Genomic DNA, 26166 nt, shown 5'->3' with positions numbered 1-26166 from the left:
CATGAGACATGCTTGTGGGCATTCAGTGGGCATCAGCATGGCATGTTCCTCCACCCTCAGTCCCCTGCCCTCTTCTCGGTTGGCAACACGTGGACTGGCTGGTGTTATTCTCACATGGCAAAGTTCTTCCCTAGGGCTCCGTGACACCCAGTCATCACCATTCGCACAGATGAGAGCCTCTCCATTCATAAAGAGGCAACACTTGATTCACAATGCACCATTTGTTCCTGCGTATTCCTAAAATAGCATGAGGGTGCGTGTTTTGTTTGTGGCAACCTACAGATGCCCTGTATGAGGAGCAATATATATTTGTGGAAGGGTTTTGCATACAGTTCCTCCCCACACGAGAAGCTGCTATGGGGAGGTGGGAAAGGTGATCCATTAGGGAAGGGCTGTAGCTCAGGGACAAAGCATCTGTCTTGTGTGCAGAAGGCTATATGTTCAATCCTTGGCATCTCCAGGTAAGGCTGAGAGAGGCCCTTGTCTGAGACGCCAGAGAGCCGCTGCCAGTCATTGCTGAGCTAGATGGGCCAAGAGTATAAAGCAGTTTCCTAAGTTCTTATTCAGCAGTCTTGGTTGCTTGTGGGCTCAGTTCAGAGACCTGCAAATTCATCTGCATGTGTGCTGCTGCCACTCTCTTTGCAACTGAGGAATGCTTGAGTACAGGAATCCCCCTTCCTGCAAAAAAAGGCTAGTAGACGTTGATATCCTTACTCTCCCTGAATTTGTCTCATGAAGATAAACACAATAATCTGGAAACCAAGCCTTATGAGGAACGGTTGAGGGAGTTGGGTATGTTTAGCCTGGAGAAGATTGAGAGGGGATATGATAGCCACCTTTCAAATACAGTGGTACCTCGGGTTACATACGCTTCAAGTTACAGACGCTTCAGGTTACAGACTCCACTAACCCAAAAATAGTACCTCGGGTTAAGAACTTTGCTTCAGGATGAGAACAGAAATCGTGCTCCGGCAGCGTGGCGGCAGCAGGAGGCCCCATTAGCTAAAGTGGTGCTTCAGGTTAAGAACAGTTTCAGGTTAAGAACGGACCTCCAGAACGAATTAAGTACTTAACCCGAGGTACCACTGTACCTAAAGGGCTGGCACATGGAAGATGCGGAAGGCTTATTTTCTGCTGCTCCAGAGGGGTAGGACCCAAACCAACAGATTTAAGTTACGAGAAAGGCGAGTCCAAGTAAACATAAAGAACAACTTTCAGAATGTAAAAGCTGTTTGACAGCGGAACAGACTCCCTTGTAATGTGGTGGACTCATCTTCACTGGAGGTTTTTAAACAGAAGTTAGATGGCCATCTGTTATGGATTCTTTAGCTATGGTTCCTGTTTTGCAGGAGGTTGGACTGGTCAACCCAGTGATCACATTATGTTGCTAGTAATGGTGCAAGAGAAACGGCTGCTGTTTGGCTGGTGGGAGAAGGGGGGCGTTCATACCTCTCCGGATTCAGCAGGATGGTTAAATAGATTTATTTAGTTAGTTAGTTAAACAAGCGTGGGGAGGTCTCACATCATTGTCGGAGTATGAAATCAGCAGCAGAAGACTGGTTACAGAATTACACCTTCAATCAACTCTGACCCTGATATCTCAGGGTAATGAGCATCCATTCTGGTGGGCAAGTGATGTGGTGCTGTGCTACCCTTTTCTTGGATGAAATGCATTTGAGAGAGTGCATTTGGCAGCAACTCTGCTGCTTGAAACTCTCAAGGTTGGGGGGGGCACTCAGCTCGAAAGATGTGGGACGCTACTTGAATGCTAGCAGCTCTGGAGTGATGGGCTCACTTTCTTGTGGCAATGCCTGGCTGTGGAACTCCAGACTGGGACACTAAGAGGTGCAGAAGAAACCAGGAGTCCATGGTACATTCGTGGACATGTTCTGTGAAAAACAGGGACACGGTTTTCTAAAATGGCTCCAGGGTGATATTTCCTTCACTGTTTGAAGAGCATCTCACCAAAGGGGACTCCCCCACCCCTATCCCTCTGTCTCACTTGGAAACATTTGATCAATGGCTATCACCTGGACTGACCTGGCTGAGGGCCAAACTCCCTGGTGATCTCTTTATTTATTTGATATTCTGCGCCTCATCAAAAGATCTAAAGGCAGTTCACAAGAAAAAAACATAAGTTAAAACAAAAACAAAACAATAGCCTCCCCCCACAAACACATTTTAAAAAGCTGTAGAATATTAATCAGCTAAATTAATTTATTAATTTTCTATCCCACCCTTCCTCTCAATGGAGCACAGGGTGACAAGAAATAAAACAGCAAAACAATGCCATTAATATGAGAGAGAGAGCTTCCTGTATTGCAGGAGGTTGGACTAGATGACCCTCAGGTCCCTTCCAAGTCTACAATTCTATGCCTCTATAAGAGAGAAATGATCAAGTATTCTCACGGCTAAAATGTTCAAGGTTGCCAGGAACTATATATTGCGGCCATCAAATGCCCAGGCATTGAACAGGATTGTTTTAAAATTCCACCTGAATGTTAATAACAAGGGAGACAGAAACACAACATATCCCCATGGAAGGCCTTCCATAAATGGGGAGCCACTACCAAAAAGGCCCTGTTGTGGGTCGGCACCAAGTAGGCAGTACCCAGCTGTTGCATTATTCACACACTACCATTTAGAAGAAATAGAAGCTGGGGTTACCTTGTTACGAAAAAGGAGCAATGCAGAAGCGAGCTCCAGGTGGCTGGAATGGTAAAGAGGATGTGGATGTTATGGGACTATGCCGTGGGAACCAGGCACAGTCTATTCAGTGCACTGAGCACCGGATGTTAGCTCAGAGTGTCACATGACCCTGTACTGGAAGTACATGGGTGGAGTTATTCTCTCTCTGCAGCTGGGGATGTGAGGGTACAGACATGTTTTCTCTGTACTGCTGGAAAGACAGGAATAAAAGTATGTAGATATATTTCTGTCTGTCTCTTTCCCCTCCCTGGGAGAGGAGGGGGAGGAATGGTGTGTTCTTCTTCACGTTGGGAAGAATCGCCGAGGGAGACCTCCCTTGATCCTGCCGGGAGTCGCTGGCAGGGGAGGTCAACAAGGATTCAAGCCGGGCACCTGGAGGGTGGCCAAATTCCTCAGAGCTTCGCTGGCTCTGCTGGCTTGAATTCGACATCTGGTAGCAGTGCCGATGGTTTCTGATCTATGAGAATCAGCATGAGAGGTGAGAGGTCGATGAATCGTTGCCATCCTCTGCACCTAAGGAGATAAAGAAAGCGTCTGCCTGCAGCCAGAAGCTGATACAGACAGCTGGACACCGAGAGGAGTGTATTTCAAGGCAACGGAGCCCCAAAAGGTATGCTGAATTTCGGGCTAAAGAGAGTGAACACAGAAAGGATTATTCTCTGTTCACGAGAGAGCTACGTTTGGAAAAAACAGCTCTGTAAGCAAGCCTGCATACCAGGAATTCTTGTGGTGAGATAAGATTCCCGTCCCGAGCAGGTTGCTAGGCAACGACAGCCAGAAGGCTTGGAAAGCAACTGGCTCAGTCAAAGAGCCTGGGAAGTGGAATTGTTTTGAATTCTGCGCAGCTGTGCAAGGATTTTGAAAACAGCCCAAAGGTTTGCCTGCCAGTGAAGCAGTAAACAGCCAAAAGACTTTTGGGTTTTACTGGCTTGAAAGTGAGAGCTGACCCTTGGATTCAGCATGGATGCCAGGAAGGGGGGAGCGTTACCCTATCCACCTCCCCTGAGTGCCGTGGTTCTGGATAAACACAGCCGGCATGCTGCACTGGAAGAAAAGGACAGGGGGAGGGAGGAACGGAGTTCTAATTCCCCCACCGGTGAGGCTACTGGAAAGGATGCTGTAGCCTTGAACGTTGTCCGATGTTACAATTGTGGACAGGCTGGGCATCTTCAGCGGAACTGTAAGAAGCCACGCCAGCCAAAAGGAGCGAAGGGCCGCTCAACAAAGCCTGAGGCGTCAGGCAAAGGTCATACCAAGCCTATGGTGAAACCTGCAAAGGCTTTGATGGCGAAAGGAACCACGCCAGATGTTGGGAACTCGTTTATAATTGACACTGGGGCCACGGTTCATATGTCCCCACACAGAGGACTCTTTTCAACGTTTAAGAAGCAAAGCTTCGCTGTGAAACAGGCCAACGGTCAGGAGCTGGAAGCGACCGGGAAAGGGACTGTCTATCTTAAGAGTCTGAACTTGACTATAAACAATGTTTATTTGGTTCCTGAATTGAAGTTCAATCTGCTGAGTGTTTCACAGATTGCAAAGAAAGGACTGAGACTGTCCTATGATGCTGAGAGCTGCAAGATCTACAAAGATGGAGAGTTATTTCTTTCTGCCAGAGAGAAAGATGGATTATATTTGTTGACTTTTGACAAAAGTGATTACATGGAATGTAATTCATCTGTGTCTAACCTAGTTTCTCTTGCAGGTGTGACCAAGAAGAAGACTGGGGTCAACAGAGCATTTCAGCGGGTGTATGCTGATGTGATTGGTCCTCTAGAACCGTCTAGAGGCAATGCAAGATATTATCTTGTGTGTGTGGATCATTTCTCTAACTTTGTCTGGATTTATGTGTTGAGAAAGCCACAGGAAGCCTTGGAGAGGTTTCAGGAGTTTTGTGACAAGGTTAAGAATATGCATGATGCTAACATTGATTGTCTATTCACAGACAAGAAGCAGATATTTCTTTTACAGGATTTCCAGAGGTTCCTGCAGAAGAAAGGGATAAGACACAAAATTGCTGTTTCAGAGGAAGCGTGGAACAGGGGTGTCTGTGTACGGGTGAACAGAGAATTGCAAAAGGGGATGGAAGCGCAATTGCTTAGTTCACATCTGCCACATGAGTACTGGGCCGAGTCTCTAATGTCGTTCTGTTATACGAAGATGAGAAAGGTTTCAAAAGAGTTGGGAAGTTCTCCTTTTGAGAAACTGTTCCATAGAAAACCTTCTGTTGCCCATTTCAAGGTTTTTGGGTCTCATGTGAGAACAGAAGCTCCAGGTGGAGTAAAGAATGCCAGAGGCATTTTTGTGGGGTATGAAAAGGGTCTCTACAGAGTAATTTTGTCTGAATCTGGTCAGGTGATTCTCACAAAATTTCTAGAGAGTGCTCCTGAACAGGAGAGAGTGATAGTACACACATTTCCCACTGAGGACGATTCAGATGATGATGATGATTTTACAGATTACACTGGTGCTGAGAGTGACAGTGATAGCTCGGAGAGCTCAGTTGTCACAGTCATTGAGAGGAAATCTCACACAATGGATAGGCCTTCACAAGTGAAGGATGAACCACTGTTTACCATTGGAACTGGTTCTCCAAAGAGTTCTGAGACTGGACCAGTGAGCAGAGAGGATCAGCACCTCATACGTAGGTCTGAGAGAGTTACAAAGGGTCAACCACCCAAGAGGTACTCAAAAGAGTTTGCTAACTTAGCTGTTGCATGTGTTGCTGTTGTACACAACCGAGGACAGGTTGGAACTGTGTCTAAGTCAGAGACAAAGACACAACAGAGAGTTGCTAGCCAAGGTAATGCAGATGCACTCATTCCTTGGAAGCCAGACAACCAGAGAGGTACACTGGGGAAACCAGTGGCGGGGAGTTCCAAGGGTGGAACTGAAACAACAGGGGAATGTTATGTGTATAACAACTGTTTGTTTTCTTCTCTGGATCACGCTTTGCTTGCTGCAACACGCATTGATTCTTTTGGGGGTGGATGTTACGAAAAAGGAGCAATGCAGAAGCGAGCTCCAGGTGGCTGGAATGGTAAACAGGATGTGGATGTTATGGGACTATGCCATGGGAACCAGGCACAGTCTATTCAGTGCACTGAGCACCGGATGTTAGCTCAGAGTGTCACATGACCCTGTACTGGAAGTACATGGGTGGAGTTATTCTCTCTCTGCAGCTGGGGATGTGAGGGTACAGACATGTTTTCTCTGTACTGCTGGAAAGACAGGAATAAAAGTATGTAGATATATTTCTGTCTGTCTCTTTCCCCTCCCTGGGAGAGGAGGGGGAGGAATGGTGTGTTCTTCTTCACGTTGGGAAGAATCGCCGAGGGAGACCTCTCTTGATCCTGCCGGGAGTCGCTGGCAGGGGAGGTCAACAAGGATTCAAGCCGGGCACCTGGAGGGTGGCCAAATTCCTCAGAGCTTCGCTATCTGGAAAGTGTTCCCAAGCTGGATTGGGGCCTCACACCCATTTCTAGACCTGCTCATGTTGAACGCACCTGTTATTTGCCTGTTAAGATGCTGTTTCCTACACACACTGTAAACATTTTGTGTGCGTGTATACATGCAATTTTCAGCAGTGAATCTTCACAAGGTGCCAGTCTAAATCTGGAGCACGGTCCAGACTTGAATCTCACAGCTCCTTTTCCATCATGATCACAGCTGCTAGCTGGATTACACTTACAGTCGTACCTTGGTTTTCGAACGAAATCTGTTCCAGAAGTCTGTCCAACTTCCGAAAACATTCAACAACCAATTGGCTGCAGGAGCTTCCTGCACACAATCGGAAGCTGCGTAAGATTTTTGGGTTCCAAAGAACGTTCGCAAACCGGAACACTCACTTCCGGGTTTGCGGCCTTTGGGAGCCAAAACGTTCGAGTTACAAGGCGTTTGGGATCCAAGGTACGACTGTCCTTTTTTAATGAGTGAATAATGCAAGACATAGTTTGGGGTTGGTGAAAATGTCATTGCAGTGCTAGTGGGGGGTGGGGGGGGTGGAGAGCTCATAGTTGAGCTTTTCCAACTCTTACTATTCTGAGCCAACGTTTCTTAAATGCAAATATATATCATGTGTTCAGAACATTTGAAAACGGAAAATGATGAAATATCAGTTCCTTGGGGAAAACCTAATTGTGTATCCTAGGAAAAAGTTGATACTTGATACTGAAAGACACACTATTTCTGTACCGGAAGCTGTCTCATCTCCATGCATCCATTCAGCCATTGCCCCGTTTAGGTATGGGTTAGAATAATCTAAGCACCAGTTACTTGATATTTGGGGGGTGAGCACTAGGAACTTCTCTCGCTACATAATCACGTAGCCTTGGGGACCAAGCACATGGAACAGATTGACTTACCAATATAGTGGTAACACACAGCGTTGTTTACATTTCACAGCCATAGGCAAGTTCCTCCACTGTGACTTATGTTCCACAGACATTTAGCTTCGATCTTTTGGCTTCACGGTTGTCCCATTCCAGAAGTGGTGCGGCAACAGACTAAATGCAGACCTAGACCTAGCTATGCAATGAGTAATATCGTCATCCACATCAAGGCTGGCAGTGAGAGCACACTCCCTAAATATAGCAGGGTATAAGGTTAAGGGGAGCCTTGCCAGTTGCAACGGGTGCGTGAACGTGCACATTCCCAGGAAGAGGCCCAGGCAGTACTTACGTTTGCTTGAACCCCCTTGGGAAAGAGCAATCGGCTATTCAAGGGAAAGTCATCGGAGTCACGCAATCTTACGTGTGTTCACTTCAACGGGCCTGCAGTAAGTCTCAGTCATAATTAAAATAGTACCATCAGCAAAATGGGAAATCAGAGCATGAGTAAGTCATGGCCCTTTCGCTTTCCTGAGTGATCATAGAGAACCAGAGGTCCAGTACTGAGGTCTGTCTGTTGAACTGCCTCAACTTTTTACATTCAAAAGTATTTTTTACATTCAAAAATATTTTTACACTCAAAAATTTTGTGACCAATCTGATTAAAAGCAGTGATCAATCTCTTTTTTAAAAAACCCTAACTTTTTAATGACACATTTTTGGGGTGTGAGGTGCATTATATTAATTATATTATATTATATTATATTATATTATATTATATTATATTTCCCCTGACAGGACTCAAGGCAACTTATATATAAAAATAAGAACCATTGAAAACATAGAAAAAGCAATAATTTAAAACTTGAATTAAATTGAATTGAACATTGATAGAATTAAACAAGGCATAGGCAAACTCGGCCCTCCGAGTTTTGGGACTACAACACCCATCATCCCTAGCTAACAGGACCAGTGGTCAGGGATGATGGGAGTTATAGTCCCAAAATATCTGGATGGCTGAGTTTGCCTATGCCTGAATTAAAGCAACCGGTGTAATTCTTTCAGAATCAGTGCAGTGTGATTCCATCTGGCTGCATAAGTTAATGTTCTTGCAGCCACATTCTGCACTAATTGAAGCTTCCGGATAGTCTTCAGGGGAAACCCAAATGTACAGTAAATTACAGTAATCCAAATGGGAGGTTACCAGAGCATGGGTCACTGCAGCTAGGCTACCTCTGTCCATGAATGGTCAAAGCAGGGAACCAGAAAGATGGAAAAAGGCACGTCACACAACCAAGACTACATGAGCCTCTAGAGACAATGCTGGATTGATGAGTACCCCTCCTTCCCCTGGTGTATCTGCTCCTTCAAGGGAAGTACAATCCCATCCAGTACAGGCTGTACACCTAATTCCTTGACACAAGAATCATTTACCCATAATGCCTACTCTCAACCACTTCCTTCAAGGCTTGTTCTATGATTAAATGGATGTCACCTGATAGCAGAAATCTTCAATGATTTATCACATTGGTTTTAACTGAGCATTTGAATCAATTACATCTGCATAAATGCACACATGTATAATAAAGCAATATGGCATGGGGTGGGGAGAGATAACCCGCATCCTTGCCCCATGTTCCCCAACTGTGGCTATTTGAACATCTTTTTTAAAAAAAGTAAAGCTTTATAAATGCAATCACACAATTAATGTCTTATTTAGCTTCATCCTACATGAGAAGAGATGGCTCTTCAAAGGTGGCACTTATCTGCATTTTTTTTGTACATGCTTGTCTAGAAGTTGTTTTTTTCCAATTGTCATTTCAAAGCAATCACAATGTTTTAAATGGATTAATGTAACCAATTAATCAACTAAGGGTTGTATTCAAGGCTAGTCCTACTCAGAATAGACCCACTGAAATTAATAAGCCTAAATTTGTCATGTCTGTTAACTTTAATGGGTGGGTCTACTCTGAGAAGGACTATTATTCCATCCTAAAACTGTGAACTTGTACAGTACTCACTCACTTGCGAGAATGCACCATTGCACTCAGTAGGTTCTACTTCTGAGTACAGAATTGCACCCTAAAAACTGGGGAAATTAGCAGTTTTGCTAATCGTCAATATGTCTGGGTTTTTCATCAGAACCAGGAAGCGTCCAGATCTTTACTTCTTGAAATATGGCAACCCCGCCACCCACACTTCCATTTCTGAACCTAAATAGAGCAGCACTGCCATCTGGTGTTGGTCCATGTTACAACCTTAGAAAGAGCTGTCCAAAAACCTATGGCAAATTGCTTAGCAAATAATTTTTCAAGTGGACTTAGATTTAATAGGACAGACCTCACATTTACATCATAGGGGCAATCTATAAGGTGTGATTTGTAGCTGGGATGGAGAAGCTGAGATAGAAAGGCTAGCCTGGAAACAGGCAATATTCCTTTTTGGAGGAATAGCAGAAAGAGGCATTTACTGTACATTGGGGTGGACAGTCTTCAAGGCCACAAGATCTACTTAGCTTTGACTACAATCATGAGGCTTTGTAACCAGAGCCAGATGCAAAACAGTTATTTAGTCAGAAAGACATATACCAGGAATTACTGTCTGAGCACCTGCTCAGTTCAGTGATTAGAACGAGAATCAAGCTCAGAAGCCCTTTCCACACACCACTGGTTTTCCCTCAAGCATCCTTTTTCAGTCACCAAATTGTTGCTGTTGTTAGATCATTGGGAGTCGGAAATACTTGCTGACCTATAGACTCATCCATAGATCTCTTAGTATGTCTCGGTCTACCTTTTGCCTATCCTTCCTTTGCATTAGTCCAAACAAGATATGCTGAAGAGTGGCCACCAAAAAAACAGCCCCATGAAGACAGAAACTATGATAGGGGATGAAGGCCAAGCTGAACTTCATGACCAAGTGGGGAATCCGAACCGTATAACAATTGATTCTTTGTTATATAGAAATACTGGTATTCCCAATTTTGTGTCAAGTTCACCCTCGTGGCAGCTATTGTGTAGCCAGCTACATCCCCTTGTGGCAGCCATTTTGTGACTGTAGCATCACATACCAGGAACAGAACTGTTATCATGGGAAGTCAGACTGATGTCTGGAATTAGCCCTTTAATGCCCCAACATAAGGCCTAACAGACCTGGACCTGGAATTGCTTTCTATTTGTAACCATTCTATTGGGTTGTTTTTGTTTTTATTACGTATTTTGTGATTTTACGTTGTAACCACACTGAGATCTGCGGGTATATTAACGAATTTAATTAATTCATTACTAATAACCATGCAAGAGTTATTCTGAATCTCTCTAGGTAACACATATGCAGTAGTAACTAGCAGAATGTCACATGGCAGGTAAAGTATGAGAAGCAAAATACTAATGGGGAGGATCAAAGACTGGTTAACTGTTAAAAATAAGCTGAGAGAATTTCTCACACGGCTGCTTTTCATTTCAAGGTCACAAGAACAGCAATTGCTTGATATCTGCTTTAATACTCCCTCTCCCAGAATTGCATAAGGAATGTTACAGCCAGTGACATATAGCTCACATCTGTATATAGTGGTACCTCAGGTTACATACGCTTCAGGTTACAGAATCCACTAATCCAGAAATAGTGCTTCAGGTTAAGAACTTTGCTTCAGGATAAGAACAGAAATCGTGTAGCAGCGGCACGGCGGCAGCAGGAGGCCCCATTAGCTAAAGTGGTGCTTCAGGTTAAGAACAGTTTCAGGTTAAGAACGGACCTCCAGAACGAATTAAGTACTTAACCCGAGGTACCACTGTAATTGATACACCCATTCAACTTGTAAGCACATTGCAACACTATGTAAGAGGCAGACAGTTCACCAACCCAGCTTAGACCCTGACACTCAAACAAGGAAACCAGAGCTAACAGCGATGTTGCACCCTGGCTGTAAGAAGCCATTCCATTGCTGTCCATGGGTCTTAACAACTACAGGGAAAAGCGCAACAGGCTCCTGCCTGTAGCCTGGTGCTTTAGTGTGTTTAAACTCTTTACTCAGTAACAGAGTGAAATATACTCGGAGTCGAGAGTGGATTTCATGCGCTTTATTCAGCTCATAGTGGTGAGGAGGAATGGAAGATCCCCCAGAATGTCAGCTTTATATACATTATTTATACAATGGGCCCCACGTGATTGGCTAATTCCAGGATTCTCCTGTCGGCAATCAGGTTGCGGATTCACTTCCACCTGGAGCTGGATTGGGTGGCTCCTGTGGACCAATCAGACTGCTGCATTCTGGGTCCTTTTATTCTAGGACCAATCAGACTGCTGCATTCTGAATCCTATTGTTCTAGGACCAATCAGACTGCTGCATTTTGGATCCTATTCAACTCAGTACATAACACAGAGACTGCACTCTTAAGCTTCATTTACTTTTGCTGGGCTTCCCTTAGGCTTTAATACGTTTTATGCAGGCTAGTCCTGTGCATTATGTGTTCTGTAGGTCGTGTGTCTTGCTGTGCTTTATTCTTGTTGTACATGAATAAAACCAGTATGTCTTCACCCAAAAGTGTGCCTATTGTCTCTGAATCCACAAAGCACAGCTGCCTGTGTAGAATAGGTGCCCACAGCATTCTCTCAAAATTCCAGTGTGCCCCTGGGACCATAAAGGTTGGCAGCCTAATCAAAACACAGGCTCCTACATTGGGTGGGGGTGGGGGACTATTAGACAGCTGTGTCTGAGCAACAAACTTCTGCTTTGACTGGCCCTAAAAAAATCCCAACCCATTCCAGATCTGGCTGAGAATGATCTCCCTCGACAGACGCCCCACCCATCTGCAGCATCTCCTTAGCACGCATTTGAACACCATGAGACCTGCTCTGCTCCAGAGGAAAAACTGAGGGGAGAGACTTTCTGCAGACAATGGCTTTTCCACCTGCCCTGCCCCACCCTCGTCCCAGACCATGACTTTGAGAACAGCAGAAGCAGCTGGGAAGGGAATAGTTCAGGAATATTTTTTCAAAAGTTGTGTGTCCTTGTTTCTACTTCGATCCTTTTACAGGGTTTTGTATCTTTGGGGTATTTTATGCATTGTGATTTACTGTTATTTTTATTGGTTATAGATTACCCTTATTACAATAAAAAATTACTAAACTATTTAATTATTTTTGCTGGTGTCTAATTTTACTGTTTACTGTTAGATTCTGATGTATTGTTGAATGTTGCTTTATTTGATATAAGTTTTTTATTTTAAAGTTATTGTGACTTTTTATATTGGATCAGATTGTTACTCTTAATGTTTGATGCATTATTATTAGTAGTAGTAGTAGTAGTGTTGAAAGTCGCCCACAGTGGCTAGGACAACCTAGCTAGATGGGAGGGGTATAAATATTATTATTTCAGCATTGCAGGGGGTTGACTAGATGCCCCTTCGGGTCCCTTCTCACTCTACGATTCGCCCTAGGTCACATGCTCAGTCCATACAAGGATCTCAGCAATTCTGACGACTAGCTGATGAGCCCATGCTTAAGAGCCATCTCAGCCACCGGCTTGCCGCTGCTTGCCTTACTTTGGCTTCAGATGGGCGCCGGGAAACAAAAGCCCAGCGAGTGCTGGGCTGCCAACCGTCTTTCCCCGCGCGGAGAAGCGAGAGAACGGTCATCCGCCTGCCAGCGTTTCGTCGCGCCGGAAATGACGCCCGGCTCGAGCGGAAGCCGGAAGCGTCGGCCGCGGCTGGCGGAGGCGGAGGGGCGTGGGAGGCGTACGCCGTTTGCGGTCTCTTCCTTCCCCTCCGCCGGAGCGCCGTGAGGTGAGGAGGGCGCCCATGACGACCTGGGTCCTTCCCGGAGCGTAGCCGGCGTGGCGACTGAGGGGGAAGCGAAGAGAGCCAGCAAGCCAGTTCGCGCTGGGGTCCTCCTCCTCGGGCGACCGGGTGAGTGGCACGCGGGCGGGGGGACCCTCTGATACCCCCTGAGCTTCGGGGTGGCTTCGGGTGTCCTGGCGAGCTGGGGCCCAGCTCCTCGCCCTCCGTTGAGCCCCGAAGTCGCCCTGCAGGTGAGAGCCATTCGAAGCGGTTTCCTAGCGATGCCTTGCCTCCTCACCTGACCTCTGCTTATAAGCCTCCAAGGAAGGAGAATTCGCCAACTTCCAAGGGAGTCCGTTCCACTGACAGCACAGCACCCACTCTATAGTCCGGTTCTTTTTTACTCTCAGTTCCTTTCTCATCGCCAAGGTTCAGACACACACGCCTCTGTCAGATTAAGTGCTACTTTCATAGTAACAAGAAGAATGGGAATAAATGGGGCCTGGTGACACACATGTGGGTGTGGGTCCGTCCTGCCCCCTTCCCCCGTGATGGAAATTCACTGAATCTAAGTGGCTTGTGGATGTGCCTGTAGGAGAAGAAGAGCCTCGATACCCACATACAAAAGGAAGTTGCAGTGTTCATACCAACTTAGGTGTCCCAACACCTGATCAACAGTGTCAGCTTTACTGGTGCCAGTTAACATACTTGATTCATATTAAAAGTAATCTTTTACTCTCGGGGGATTCAGTCTCTTATCTGCTCCCCGGCTGTCATCAATGACTGTGTGGGATAAGGCGATAGTGCTAAGCCTAGTTTTCTGCCGCTTCTTGATCCAAGCTTGAAACCAATATGCAGGTCCTTAATTTCTGAATGTAGCTGTCCAGTGCTGGAAATTCTAGGCTCTTTTCCCAGTCTAGATGTGAATGTGCACAGAGAAGATAGCTTTATTTGCCTCACTTTCATGGGATCTGCAGAGAATATTTAACCATCTGGTGTTATTCAGGTAGGATGTTGAAGTAAACACTGCACAAACATTTTAAAATGTCAATAAAGGAGTATTTCAGCTTGCATTTCCTACTAATTTGGATCTTTAGTGGCTTTCAAAGCCACTGTTCTTCAGTCATGCATATTCTGTTTTACTGCACTGGTACAGAGCTTACTTCCATTTTCCTGATTAGTATCAGTCCAGTTTTTGACACATTTGTAAAGCAATGTGGAAATGACTGGGCATTAGTTGGGGGATATGTATTCTAGAACCCTGTCACTTTCCTTTAAATTATTGATTTTCTCAGAAAGCTACTGATGCTAATTGGGTAGTATCTAATTCTAAATGTGACCGTGAGGATGCAAATGCAGTTTATTATTTTTTTAGAAGGAAACATCATAGGCTTTATTTAATATTATTTGTTTTGTAGCAGTTATAAAATATGATTAAGTATCTCCATGGAATGACTGTGTATGCTGTAGCCTGGCATGGAAAAATATTTTCCTCAGCGACATAAGAACTTGTCATGAATGCGTGATCTCAGTGATGCATCAGGATATTCCATTGTTTGGTGGGAAGAAGGTGTCAATTAGTGTCATTAAAATGCTAATATATTATATTGTAATACTAAGGGTAGTGTTGTTTTAGACACTGAAACCTCGTAATCCAGGTTCTGGGAGGGACACCTTAATAAGTTAAAGAAGCTTAATGAAGAAGGCTTGCAGCATGTGGATCAACTTGAGGGAGGTGGAAGTGATTGTTTTGGTGCTTTTTGGTAGTAGAATATGAAAACTTTTTCAGATAGATCCAAAGCCCATAAGACAGGCATAGGCGGTAAACTCGGCCCTCCAGATGTTCCCGTTCCTTGCCGTCTTGAAGCTGTTTTTTCTCCAAGGGTGGGAAAGCAGACTGGGTGGTGGTGGTTATGTTGAGTAGACAGCTGCAGTAAGAGGGAGTCTTAACGGTTAAGCAGCCCTTGCTTTTCCATTCCTAATCAGAGTCTGTGAAGTCATTTTCCTGTAAATAGCAGTGAAACCATACTAGGCAGATATGAGGCCCAAATGTAGTCCTGCAGAATAGTAAATGCATAATAGTAAATTACCAATAAACTTGTATTCCTTCTGATTACTGATAGATTTGGCAAAGAGAGCCAAGAACGCTATTTTGCTGAGGCAATCTAGCTGAAATGTTTAAGAGCATACACACCCACTGTCATTGTTGCTACAATACCTGGCATCTTCCTGTTATCTTTGTTTTGCATGTGGTAAATTGGCATCCCTCTAGGCAGGAATGGGGTTGGTCATAGAATAGTATTTTGCTGGGTGTAGTTATGTTGCCCTGGGAATAACTAGTCAGTCACAATTAAAAGTGTTAACACTTCTTAATTTAAAACTGTTATATTACAAATCATCCAAGGTGAAATAAAAAAACTTTAATCTACCACAAGCCATGATTGCATAAAATATTAGTTTTAGAGAATAAATACCTTAAGATTGTACAGGTAAAAATAAAATTCTGGCAAATGTTAAGTATATACAGTTTAATATGTGACTGAACACTTAAAATGTGCATGCCTTTACAGAGATTTGGGTTTATTTTTTCCTAGAAATTGTAAAATAGCAAGCTGCAATATAAATAAAACTTCAGGGCATTTCAGCTTTATCTGTTCTGCTATCTGCAGAGTTGGTGCTAGTACTTAACAAGGACATGTGTTGTTGCTACTATCCTTTTATTATTGTGTTTCTCAAAATGTTTCTTCCCAGTGCATGCCCAGTTCTGCTTTGCCAGTTGTGCAACTGAGAGGTATTTTGTATGCGACATTTTGCACTCCGGTTTGATGCCAATATTGAAGTGCAAAATACTCACATATCAATACCAGATGTGATGGGTTTGGACATATATAAATAGCATTTTCACCTTTTAAAATATACATGAGAAGTGAATGAGAAATGAGAATGAGAAATAATTACAACCATTGCTGGTATGTACTTAAAAACAGATGTTCCATTTTATACACATGTGTGCCCCTCACATCTAATGCAGTATAACTGGGACATGGGTGGTGCTGTGGTCTAAACCACCGAGCCTCTTGGACTTGCCAATCAGGTCGGCAGTTCAAATCCTTGTGATGGTTTGAGCTACTGTTGCTCTCTCCCAGCTTCTGCCAACCTAGCGGTTCGAAAGCACATCAAAGTGCAAGTAGATAAATAGGTACCGCTCTGGTGGGAAGGTAAACGACGTTTCCGTGTGCTGCTCTGGTTTGCCAGAAGCGGCTTAGTCATGCTGGCCACATGACCCGGAAGCTGTATGGCGGCTCCCTCACCCAATAAAGCGAGATGATTGCCTCAACCCCAGAGTCGTCCGCAACTGGTCCTAATGGCCAGGGGTCCCTTTACCTTTTCCTTTAAGTTTTGTATAAATGCTGCTGACCATTTAGTTTCCCCTTTTCCCCAGGAAAATGAATTCTGTCTGTAAAACTAGTTTGTTTGTTTTTTATTGTAAGCTGCTAAACCCAATCAAGAACCTGCCTTCTGTAGCGGCACCAGATGTTAAATAGCAGTAGATGACAGACGAAAAATTGAGAGGTAGTCCACATTGGTACATGCCAATGATATTGCCTTGTTTGGTCTGTTGAAAAACAACAGTAGCATTTTCATCTTAACTGATATTCTAGTGTGTTAGCAGTACAGTTGCAAACCACAAGAGCACAATAATGTTTTTATTTTATTTTAATTACATGGATTTCTGACCAGGTTGCCACAAATTAAACATACCCTTTTAAATTTTGTTTTTCCATATATTCTGTTTTCCAGAAGCTTGGGGGAAAGGTGGCTTGTTTCATTATGTGTGCGTCAGTCAAATATAACACCCGGGGTCCAGCCCTCATCCCAAGAATGAAGACTAAACACCGCATTTACTACATTGCTCTCTTCTCCATTGTGCTGTTGGGCCTCATTGCTACAGGCATGTTCCAGTTCTGGCCACACTCCATAGAGTCCTCAAATGATTGGACAGTTGAAAAACGCAGCATTCATGATGTGCCTGTGGTCAAGATTCCAGCAGACAATGCCATCCCAGAACGAGGAGATCTCAGCTGCAGGATGCATACATGTTTTGATGTCTACCGCTGTGGCTTTAATCCCAAGAATAAGATCAAAGTCTATATTTACTCTCTAAAGAAGTATGTGGATGAATACAACATGCCTGTGAGTCATACCATTTCCAGGGAATACAATGACCTGTTAACCGCCATCTCCGACAGTGACTTCTACACAGATGACATCAATCGTGCCTGTCTCTTTGTGCCATCAATTGACGTACTCAACCAGAATATGCTCCGTATCAAGGAAACTGCTCAAGCTTTGGCACAGCTCTCTCGGTACTTACACATATCTTACTGTGAATGCTAGAGCTACAACAGTAAAACAAGGGTAAGGGGACTAAGAGGGGGAACCAGATAGTCAAGGAGTACATTGGTTTTCAGTCTTAATTATTGACCACCCTGTTCTCCCACTGTTTGGTAATTATTCATTTGGGCTTAAACATCAAGCAGGCCAATTGCAACTCATTTGAGAGTGCCTGGTTCAGAAATCATGCGAATGATGACATTTATGGCTAATCTGTGACCATTGGGCTCCTGCATTTTTTATAGACCTGTTTTGTTACAGAGTGGCTTTGGGTGTGTACTTATCTCTGAAGCTCTGGTTTCAAGCATGTGTGGTGGTCTCATTTCCCCATCATTTTTCTTTCTCAGTTGGAATCATGGGACAAATCACCTCTTGTTCAACATGTTGCCTGGAGGACCACCTGACTACAACACAGCACTTGATGTTCCAAGAGACAGGTAGGCAACTCTGGGTGCATCTCAGCTTGAAGCAGAGGGGTTTGTATGGGGGTTAACACAGATTGAGTGAGGGACATCCACATTCCCACACTATCCCTGTATCTTTAACCTATCGGCATGCTTCTCCATCTCATTGTTCTTTAGCACGATACATCTTAGGTTGCGTCCTGTTTACAACTTCCTCCTTTCACTTCTCTCTCGGACCTCAATATGAGAGAGAGGTCATCTTTAACTGTCCTCTGAGAAGCAAAGGAGCAGGCATGGCTTCCTTGTTGTTCTCTAGACTAGTTAGTTGGACTAGAACTAGAAACCTTTCTATCCAAGCTATGTGTATCCTACAATAAACAACTTTATTTTTTTCCTACCTACAAGCATCTCTGTGTGGGGTTGCAGCAAGAAGAGTCTACTCTCTAACCATGATTAGCTAGCTAAGTGCTGCACTTTCTGCATACTAAGGTGTTTCAACAGGGTAATTGGCCCCCTTCTCCCAATAGGCAACTTGTTTCTGTTTCTTTGAGACTTTTTAGAACAAGTCTCTAAACAAGATCCAGAGCTATTGGGAGTCAAAGTGTGAATTTATTTATATGTCACAAAATTGTAGAGTTGGAAGGGACCAAGAGGATCATCTAGTCCAACCCCCTGCAATGCAGGAATCTTTTGCCCAACATGGGGCTCGAACCCATGACCTTGTGGTGTACACACTTCCCCCCTTCTCCATTTTATCCTCATAACATCCCTATGAGGTAAATTAGGCTGAGAGACAGTTACTGGCACAAAGTCACCTAGTGGGCTTCAGCACTGAGTGGGGATTTGAACCACTACTCCACTCTGGCTGCGAGTGGCTGAATGCTTTGGACTGGCCCTGTTAACACTTACCCTCCTTGTGCCATTTTGTCAACTTTGCTGCTTCTGAAACTTAATGGAACATAAATATACTGCTTTCTAAAACAAATTACTTCTACATAGCATTTAACTAGTTGGCCTTGATTTACAGCCAACCAAAGGGTATCCTCCTATTGAAGACGAGAACTTTTTTTAAATCTAAGTTTTACATCTTAGAAACATGGCTTCAGTTTGTCTCTACTGACTGTTAGTATCTGCATATCTTTATGTGGAGGTTTTGCCATTGATTTGAGTGGAATTTGGATTGCCCTCAAATTCTTGTGTATATATAGAAAGTCACACTCCAGAAGTTCCTGTACAGAGAGCAGTCAAGGAGTATTTTTGTTTCCTCTGTATGACTTGTCAGAAAAAAAGGATTATTGTGTATGTATTGGTATGGGTAATTTAGTTTTTTAGCATCTTATGTCACAATGCTTGAATCCCTCCTGTGTATATATGATGTGAGTGGCCAGTAGAGGACAGTCAAGTATTATTATTTTACCATCTAAATGTGTAAGTGTGTGTGTGTTCTTTAGAAAATCCAAGGTGTAGTCAGGTTGATTAAATATTTGATATCACTAGGTGTAAGTTTCCACATTTTTATTTATAAACTCTTATAGGATTCTGTGCCCTTCCCTCCCCATTATAGGTTAAATAAATAAAACATTTTGTCTAACCCATATGCTTTTTTGCTGCCATTTTTTAACTCCAATCTGTTTCTTTAGCCACCTTTTACTACACACGGCAGCAAGGTATAGACATGGGCTGAGCAAACTCAGAGACTTGCATCAAATATGTTATTATTTAATAAAACTTATTTAATATAATAGGGATTTACTTGAAGGCAGGTTATTTAATCAATTAATAATAATAATAATACCCCAGCCACTCTGGGTGGCTTACAGCATATATTGAAACCTAATAAAACATCAAACATAAAAAACTTCCCGATACAGGGCTGTCTTCAGATGTCGTCAAAAAGTTATGTAGTTGTTTATCTCTTTGACATCTGAAGGGAGGGTGTTCCACAGGGAGGGTCCCAGTATCGAGAAGGCCCTCTGCCTGTTTCTGACAGTGCCTGTAACTTCACTTCTCACAGTGAGGGAACCAGCAGAAGACCCTCAGAGGAAGTGTCTGGGCTGAACGATGGGGGTGGAGACGCTCCTTCAGGTATACTGACTTTTAGAAGACATCCGAAGGCAGCCCTGTTTAGGGAAGTTTTTTATGTTTGAAGTTTTATTCTGTTTAATATTCTTGTGGGAGCTGTCCAGAGTGGCTGGAGAAACACAGTCAGGTGGGTGGGGTATAAATTAATAATAATAATAATAATATATTATTTTTTATTATTATTACTGGGCCAAGACCATTTAGGCCACTTTGAATTGTACTCAGAAATGCACTGGGAGCCAATGAAGAACTTCTAGGACTGGTGTTGATAAAATCCCGGCAGCCACTCCCAGTCACTAGTCTAGCTGCCACATTCTGGATAAGTTGTAGTTTCTAAGTCACTTTCAAAGGTAGCCCCACATAGAGCGCATTGCAGTAGTCCAAGCGGGAGATAACCGGAGCATGCACCACTCTGGTGTGACAGTCTGCAGGCAGGCAGGGGCTCAGCCAGCATACTAGATAGAGCTGGTAGACAGCCACCCTTGACACAGAATTGACCTGCACCTCCATGGACAGGTGTGAGTCCAAAATGACTCCCAGGCTGTGTTCCTGGTTCTTCAGGGCACAATTACCCTGAATTCAGGACCAAGGAGTCCCCCACACCTGTCCCCCAAAACAGTACTTCTGTCTTGTGAGGATTCAGCCTCAATCTGTTAGCTACCATCCATCCTCCAGCTGCCTCCAGACACTCACACAGGACCTTCATTGGTTATGATTTGAAGAAGAGGTGGAAGTTGATATCTTCTGCATACTGGTGAACACCCAGCCCAAACCCCCTGATGAGCTCTCCCAGTGGCTTCATATAGATGTTGAAAAGCATTGGGGAGAGGACGGAGCTCTGAGGCACCCCACAAATGAGAGCCCAGGGGTCTGAACACTCACCCCCAACTCCACTTTCTGGACATGGACCAGGAGAAAGGAGCTGAACCACTGTATAACAGTGCCCACAGCAATGCTTGGTTTGTTAATAGTTGATATGCCACTGTTACTTTAGCAGATGTTACTGGTTCTTTAAAAGTGTTGTTGCTAGTTCTCATCCCTGTTCAAAGCTATTAGCCAGTCCACTTTTCTCCTCTTATGGTTAACTCACAAATACTCCACCTGAAGCCTTCTCTCTGGTCAGGGTTTTCCAAAGCGATACAGGGTGGAACAGGATCTCCCAGCTGTCGCTTCTTGGTTTCAGTTTTCTTCTGAAACCTTCCTCCTGGTCAGGCACTTGAACACTTGGCCGTGAAGACGTCACAGTTCTCTTCTCTGATGTCTCCTGCAGTCAACAGTTAGCTTCTGACCAGAGTTGTAGTAACTTACTGGAGAACTTCCTTCAGAGTCTTCCTCTCCAGACTACCTTTCCCCCACTTCTGCCTAGAAGTCTCTTCACTTTCTGATGGCACAATATTGTGCCTGTCTTTATATTCTCTGTCAGAACCGTTTTGGAATATACTGTATACTTGTCCAGTAGGTATAGGGTGGTATTATACTACTACTACTACTACTACTACTACTACTACTAATAATAATAATAATATTAATCCCATAGAAATGGGTCAGTGGGTAAACACTCACTAACATTGGATATCAGCCAGTGATCTTGAACAGAATGTACACTAAGTGACCTATCACAATGTGACCCATTTCAATTCTCCTGTCCCATATAAAAGCCAGATTCTGCTGTTAGCTGTCATAACGGAAAACCTTACAAGAATGTAAACACCTCTTTTGAAACTAACAGCCTAGCTGCTTCTTGGCCTGCTGCCAACTGAGCCTCCACACATTATCTTTTCCTGGCTTCAGTCACAACTGAACTGCCAGTTTTTTCTCTTCATACTGTTAACCCTTTACCAAACAAGCACTGTTTATAACGTAGCAGTGTTGCTAAATTTAAATTTTCCCTCACCATGTTCCTTTTTCTTCCCACTTGCCTTCAGAAATCTAAGAGTTAATATTTTGGTTCTTTTGCTGCAGAGCGCACACCCAAACTGAAATACTTAACTGGGTGTTGGTTCCCTGTGGCTTTGCTTAGGTAGATGCACACCTGCGTTCTCAAGGTTGATGAAGTGGGGTTAACATTGCTTACTGGATCTAAATTAAAACAATCTGGTTACTGTTTCTTAATTAGGAAGGAGAAACAAGGAGCAAAAGTGCAGGAGAAGTAACACATGAGCCAAATTCAGTTTTTCCTTGCTTTCTTGTTCAACACCTCTGAATTCATGTGAAATTGGGAATGTGAGGCTTGAAGGATAACAGCAGCATTCTGCACTGCTGTGCTGCATGTCACTTAAAATAAATGGAAAAGAATGCAAAATAATCACTGGTTTTAGGAGCTAAAACTCATTCAACACTTCCCTCATCTAGGTCTCTTTCTGTAAACACACATGTAGCCTGGGCTGGTATGTTTGAGTTTGCTTCCATTTTTTATGGGAGGTTTGAAATATTATATTTTTTCAGCACCTTTTGGATGATTTCCAACATTAGTTAGAATACACTTGTTGAAATCAATGGACATTGAACTCTGGAACTCAGAAAGCAGTTCACAGCATTTATATAGCATTAATTGTTCCTCCTTTCTGGAGTTCAGCAACAGCTGTTTCTGGTTTTTTTAATACTCAAAATAAGTCATGGAAAATAACTTATGTAAGATTGTCTATTCTGATATAAAGCAAATATTTGTTGTCTCCCCCCCGCCCCGAGTATGAGTTTTGTTGGTTGAGTAGAACGTGTTTAGATCATCAAGGAGTTCATGTGGGCTTGACGGGTGGGGTCATAGGAAAGGTGAGAAGGCACCAAATTTCCATGCTCATGAATGCTGGAACTTCTGCTTTTCACTAGAGGTTGCATTAAATGACTCTGCATGTGGAAGGCAACTCACACAACAGAACTTGCTCTCCCTCCTGCCTGCAGCCCCTGTACCCACCCAAAGCCTCTCTATGGGGTTGAGGAGGGGACTACAGAACATTGTCAGCTGTGCCATATGGGGCTGAAGTGAGTGGGGGGTCATCTCTTGCAATGGGTGAAGGAACCTTCTGCTCATGTGACCACTGGAATCCTCTCATTGTCTTCTCAGCCATGAGGGATAGTGTTTTATTTTAAAGTACTATATTTACAGAGGCTTGCACATCACATTTCATGCAAAATTCTGTGTTGGATCCTGATGGTGAGCTACTCTGGGCTCAAAGTATTTCATATTCTTAGGTACCATTAGTTGCAGCAGCTTGAATGATCAGTTGAAGAAATTCGCTCACAGTTAACTCAGTAGTAAATGTATGTAGCGTGCAGCTGCACAGCCCAAGGTGGTCCTTGCACAGTGCCTATAATGGGCATGTATCTAGTTCACTGAGCGAAGTTTAAGATCTAAGTGAAGTAGATGCTAGTTGGAAGTAGTATGTCTGGCCCTGTTCATTTTAGTGTCTGGAAATAATAAATTCTACTGCTGTTCAGGGGTTTTTTTGGCATGTACTTGAAATGATGGGTTATGTTCATCTAATCTCCAGGACCTGAAGTGATTAAAAAATAAAATAAAATAGTATGCTAATTTTCCTGCAATGTGAAAATTGCCTTCCCCATAGGGAAGTGCTATAGCTCAGTGATGGAATATATGCTTTGCATACACTAGGTCCCAGGTTCAGTCTCCAGGTAGGGTTGGGAAAGACCCTTGTTTGAAAGGTAACTTGAAATTAAATTCACTGTTTAATGCAAGCCGTACTTTGGGTGGAATCTTGAAGATTCTTCCTTTGCAGTTCTACTGAGGTTGGACTGGGTGTGTGTTCTTGATTCTTCCTTTGAAGTTTGAATAACCTGGCATCATAGGACATAAAGAGGTTTACAGGAGGAGACACCCACCTGTAAAAATGGACCTGCTCATGGGATCCGATTCCCCACCTCTGAAATAAAGGTCTCTTTACTCAAGGAAGTTGCTTAAAGGACTGTAATCTGAGTTGTTTTAGGTGTGAGGTGCCAAAACTACATATATAAAGAAATAAAAGTTCTCACTTCTCAAAAGCTGTACAGAGACAAAACAGTATTTGGGAGATAATTTTATTTCTGATGTATTATCTGCAATTTTAAGAGTAATACAGCAAAGTCCTTCCCCCTAGAATTTGATGTTTAGGCACACAGTCGACTGTAATGAGAGGGGAAATGTTGTTTGGGTTTTCCCCTGTTGTAAAACAGTGCATGACCCAGATTAATACCACATTGCCAGTAACATGTTCCAAGAGATGCAGTCTTCTTTCAGTCTAGATGTGTATACTAGATTCAGGGTATTGAAGATGAGCTTTGCATCGCATCAGGTCATTGGCTACTTTCTGGAAATGGCAGGCTGAGAGCACCTGTCATCTGGAGGCTCTCTTCACTTAATATTTATCAATGTATTTCAAAAATGTATGCCACCTTTCCATTTAAAAACCATTTAGTGCACCTTAAAGGCGGATAGAATAGTGTTTCCTAGCCAGGATGACTGTGTTCTACCACAGCCGTGGGATTTTCTGGGAATTACAAGTGGGGAAAGTGCTGTTGAACTCAGGGTCTGCTTGCAAGCTTCTCTTAGGCATCTGATCAGTGACTGTGAGAACAGGATGCTGGACTAAATGGGACAGTGGTCTGATCCAGCAAATCAAGCTGTGCTTATGTTCTTATTTCACTCCACCTCTCTGATTTTCTGTCTTTTGAATAGGTGTTGGGTTGTTGCGGTGGGAGGGGGGAATGTAGCTGTAACTTAACTTTTTGCTTTTCTCCTCAGAGCTCTGTTGGCAGGAGGAGGTTTTTCTACGTGGACCTACCGACAAGGCTATGATGTCAGCATTCCTGTTTATAGCCCACTGTCCGCAGAGGTGGAACTGCCAAATAAAGGGCTGGGGTAAGCTGAAGATGAGTGGGAGAATGCAGCATATTTTGCCTTCTTGCTAACAATGTCCTATAATGCCAGCTGCATCTGAGCTGCTAAGAAATTCAGCCCAGAAAACCAAAAGCATGCAGTATCGGGGACGGGGGGAAGCTGGTTGTATAACTGCTCTTGTAATTGTTGAGAGCTTTGAAGCCGAAATATGGCTGTGTATTATCTGTCAACAGATTATCTCATAAGTGCTATAGAAAGCCCAAGTTCTAATTACACTTATCAAGGTTTCCTGAGCAATAATGGATGCTTTCCTGGGAACCTCTGACATTTGCTTTAACTAGCAAAAGTTAACACCTAAAAGTTGGGGAGGAAGGGAAATTTATCAAAGTGAAAGTGGTTTCTGCTGCTCCAGGCTTGGCCACCATCACAGGCTAAAACGTGTGACTTGCTTTCGGGATCATCTGTTTCTGAAAAGGGTTTGTCTCTCTTGTTATGTGTCCCTGGATTCTGCTGCCTTTCCCACCCTAGTAGTATTTGGCAATTTCAAACTTCCAAAATAAGAGTGCCTAATTTTCACTGTCTTGCTTTCCTTGTTGAATCCACTAGAGTAGAATGGCAGTGAAGAGTGGACAGAAACCTTGGAGCAGGAAACCATGCATTTGGTCAGGAACCATAGCAAATGGGAACTGAAAATTACTTTTGATTTAGTGGGTATTTGGGCTTTCCATGGTACTCATACAATAATGTTTACTCCTTTCAGCTTTAGTTAAGTGACTTACATAAACACTCTTTCTCAACTTATCTTCAGCGATCTTTTGCTGAAGTAAGAAAGACATTGAGAGTACTGAATTATAGGCATTGTTTCTCTCTCACAAACATTTTTTGACAAACGTGACAGTGTCACTTCTGGAGAAAAGTCAGTTACAAAGGGAGGAATTCAACATTGCGTTTTTCTGAACGTTTCTTCAGCACAAGCATTTTAATTTATCAGACAGAATGATTTGGGGAAGGTGTGGGGGGAGAGGGAAACAAGAGAAAGCCTCATTAGTTGAACTATCACAGGTTAGTTGAATCTGGGCCAATAATTTCAGTGAATGGAAAACGGCACATATTTTTGCAGTCTTGTCTACAGGACACTAATTTGAATATTAAAAAATAGAAAACAGCTAATGTATTTTTCAAGAAAGCAAAACAGCGCACAGTAAATCATTGTGCATATCTTTGCCATATCTGTTGGGGAACCTCCTCCCAGAAAAAGTATCAGGAGACTCCCCAACTATGTAGAAAAATATTTGTGTATTTGTAAATTAAGAGAAATGCCACCACCAGCCCTCTAAAAACAAACAAGTGCTGAACATCCTTAGTAGCTTCCAGAACTCATAAATAATTGAAGTCAGATGAACATTTAATTACCGCATTTATATCCCACCTTTTACCCAGGCAGCTCAAGGTGCCATACAGATTCCTATGCTTCCCATTTTAACCCTGCAACAACTCTTTGAGGCAGGTTAGACTAAGTGACTATGGCTCATCCAAGATCATAGTGGGTTCAAATCCCCTGAGAGTGGAGATTTGAACCCTAGTCTCCCAGGTCATAGTCTGATACTCCAACCACTTTAGAAACATTTCACCAATTTTAAAAG

The 26166-nt window shown here is 43.4% G+C and overlaps 1 protein-coding gene across 3 annotated transcripts in view; it reads left to right on the top strand.

The window, feature by feature from the left end:
• Positions 1 to 12700: 12700 nt before the first annotated feature.
• Positions 12701 to 26166, top strand: part of EXT2 (exostosin glycosyltransferase 2) — a 77157-nt gene continuing 63691 nt past the window's right edge. The window contains exons 1-4 of one of the 3 annotated variants that reach the window (XM_053387554.1): positions 12701 to 12940; positions 16613 to 17178; positions 17554 to 17643; positions 24428 to 24544. In XM_053387554.1, coding sequence (XP_053243529.1) covers positions 16643 to 17178; positions 17554 to 17643; positions 24428 to 24544 — 743 coding nt within the window. In that variant the 5' untranslated portion in view covers positions 12701 to 12940; positions 16613 to 16642. Of the gene's footprint in view, positions 12941 to 12978; positions 13063 to 15579; positions 15603 to 16612; positions 17179 to 17553; positions 17644 to 24427; positions 24545 to 26166 lie in introns of those variants that run through there. The other 2 variants (XM_053387563.1, XM_053387567.1) reach the window with 2 other exon arrangements.

Source organism: Podarcis raffonei, chromosome 1 (genome assembly GCF_027172205.1).
Source record: "Podarcis raffonei isolate rPodRaf1 chromosome 1, rPodRaf1.pri, whole genome shotgun sequence".
NCBI classification, from domain to species: domain Eukaryota; kingdom Metazoa; phylum Chordata; class Lepidosauria; order Squamata; family Lacertidae; genus Podarcis; species Podarcis raffonei.
Note: the sequence above shows the minus strand (reverse complement) of the source record. Positions and strands in the feature narration are given on the sequence as shown.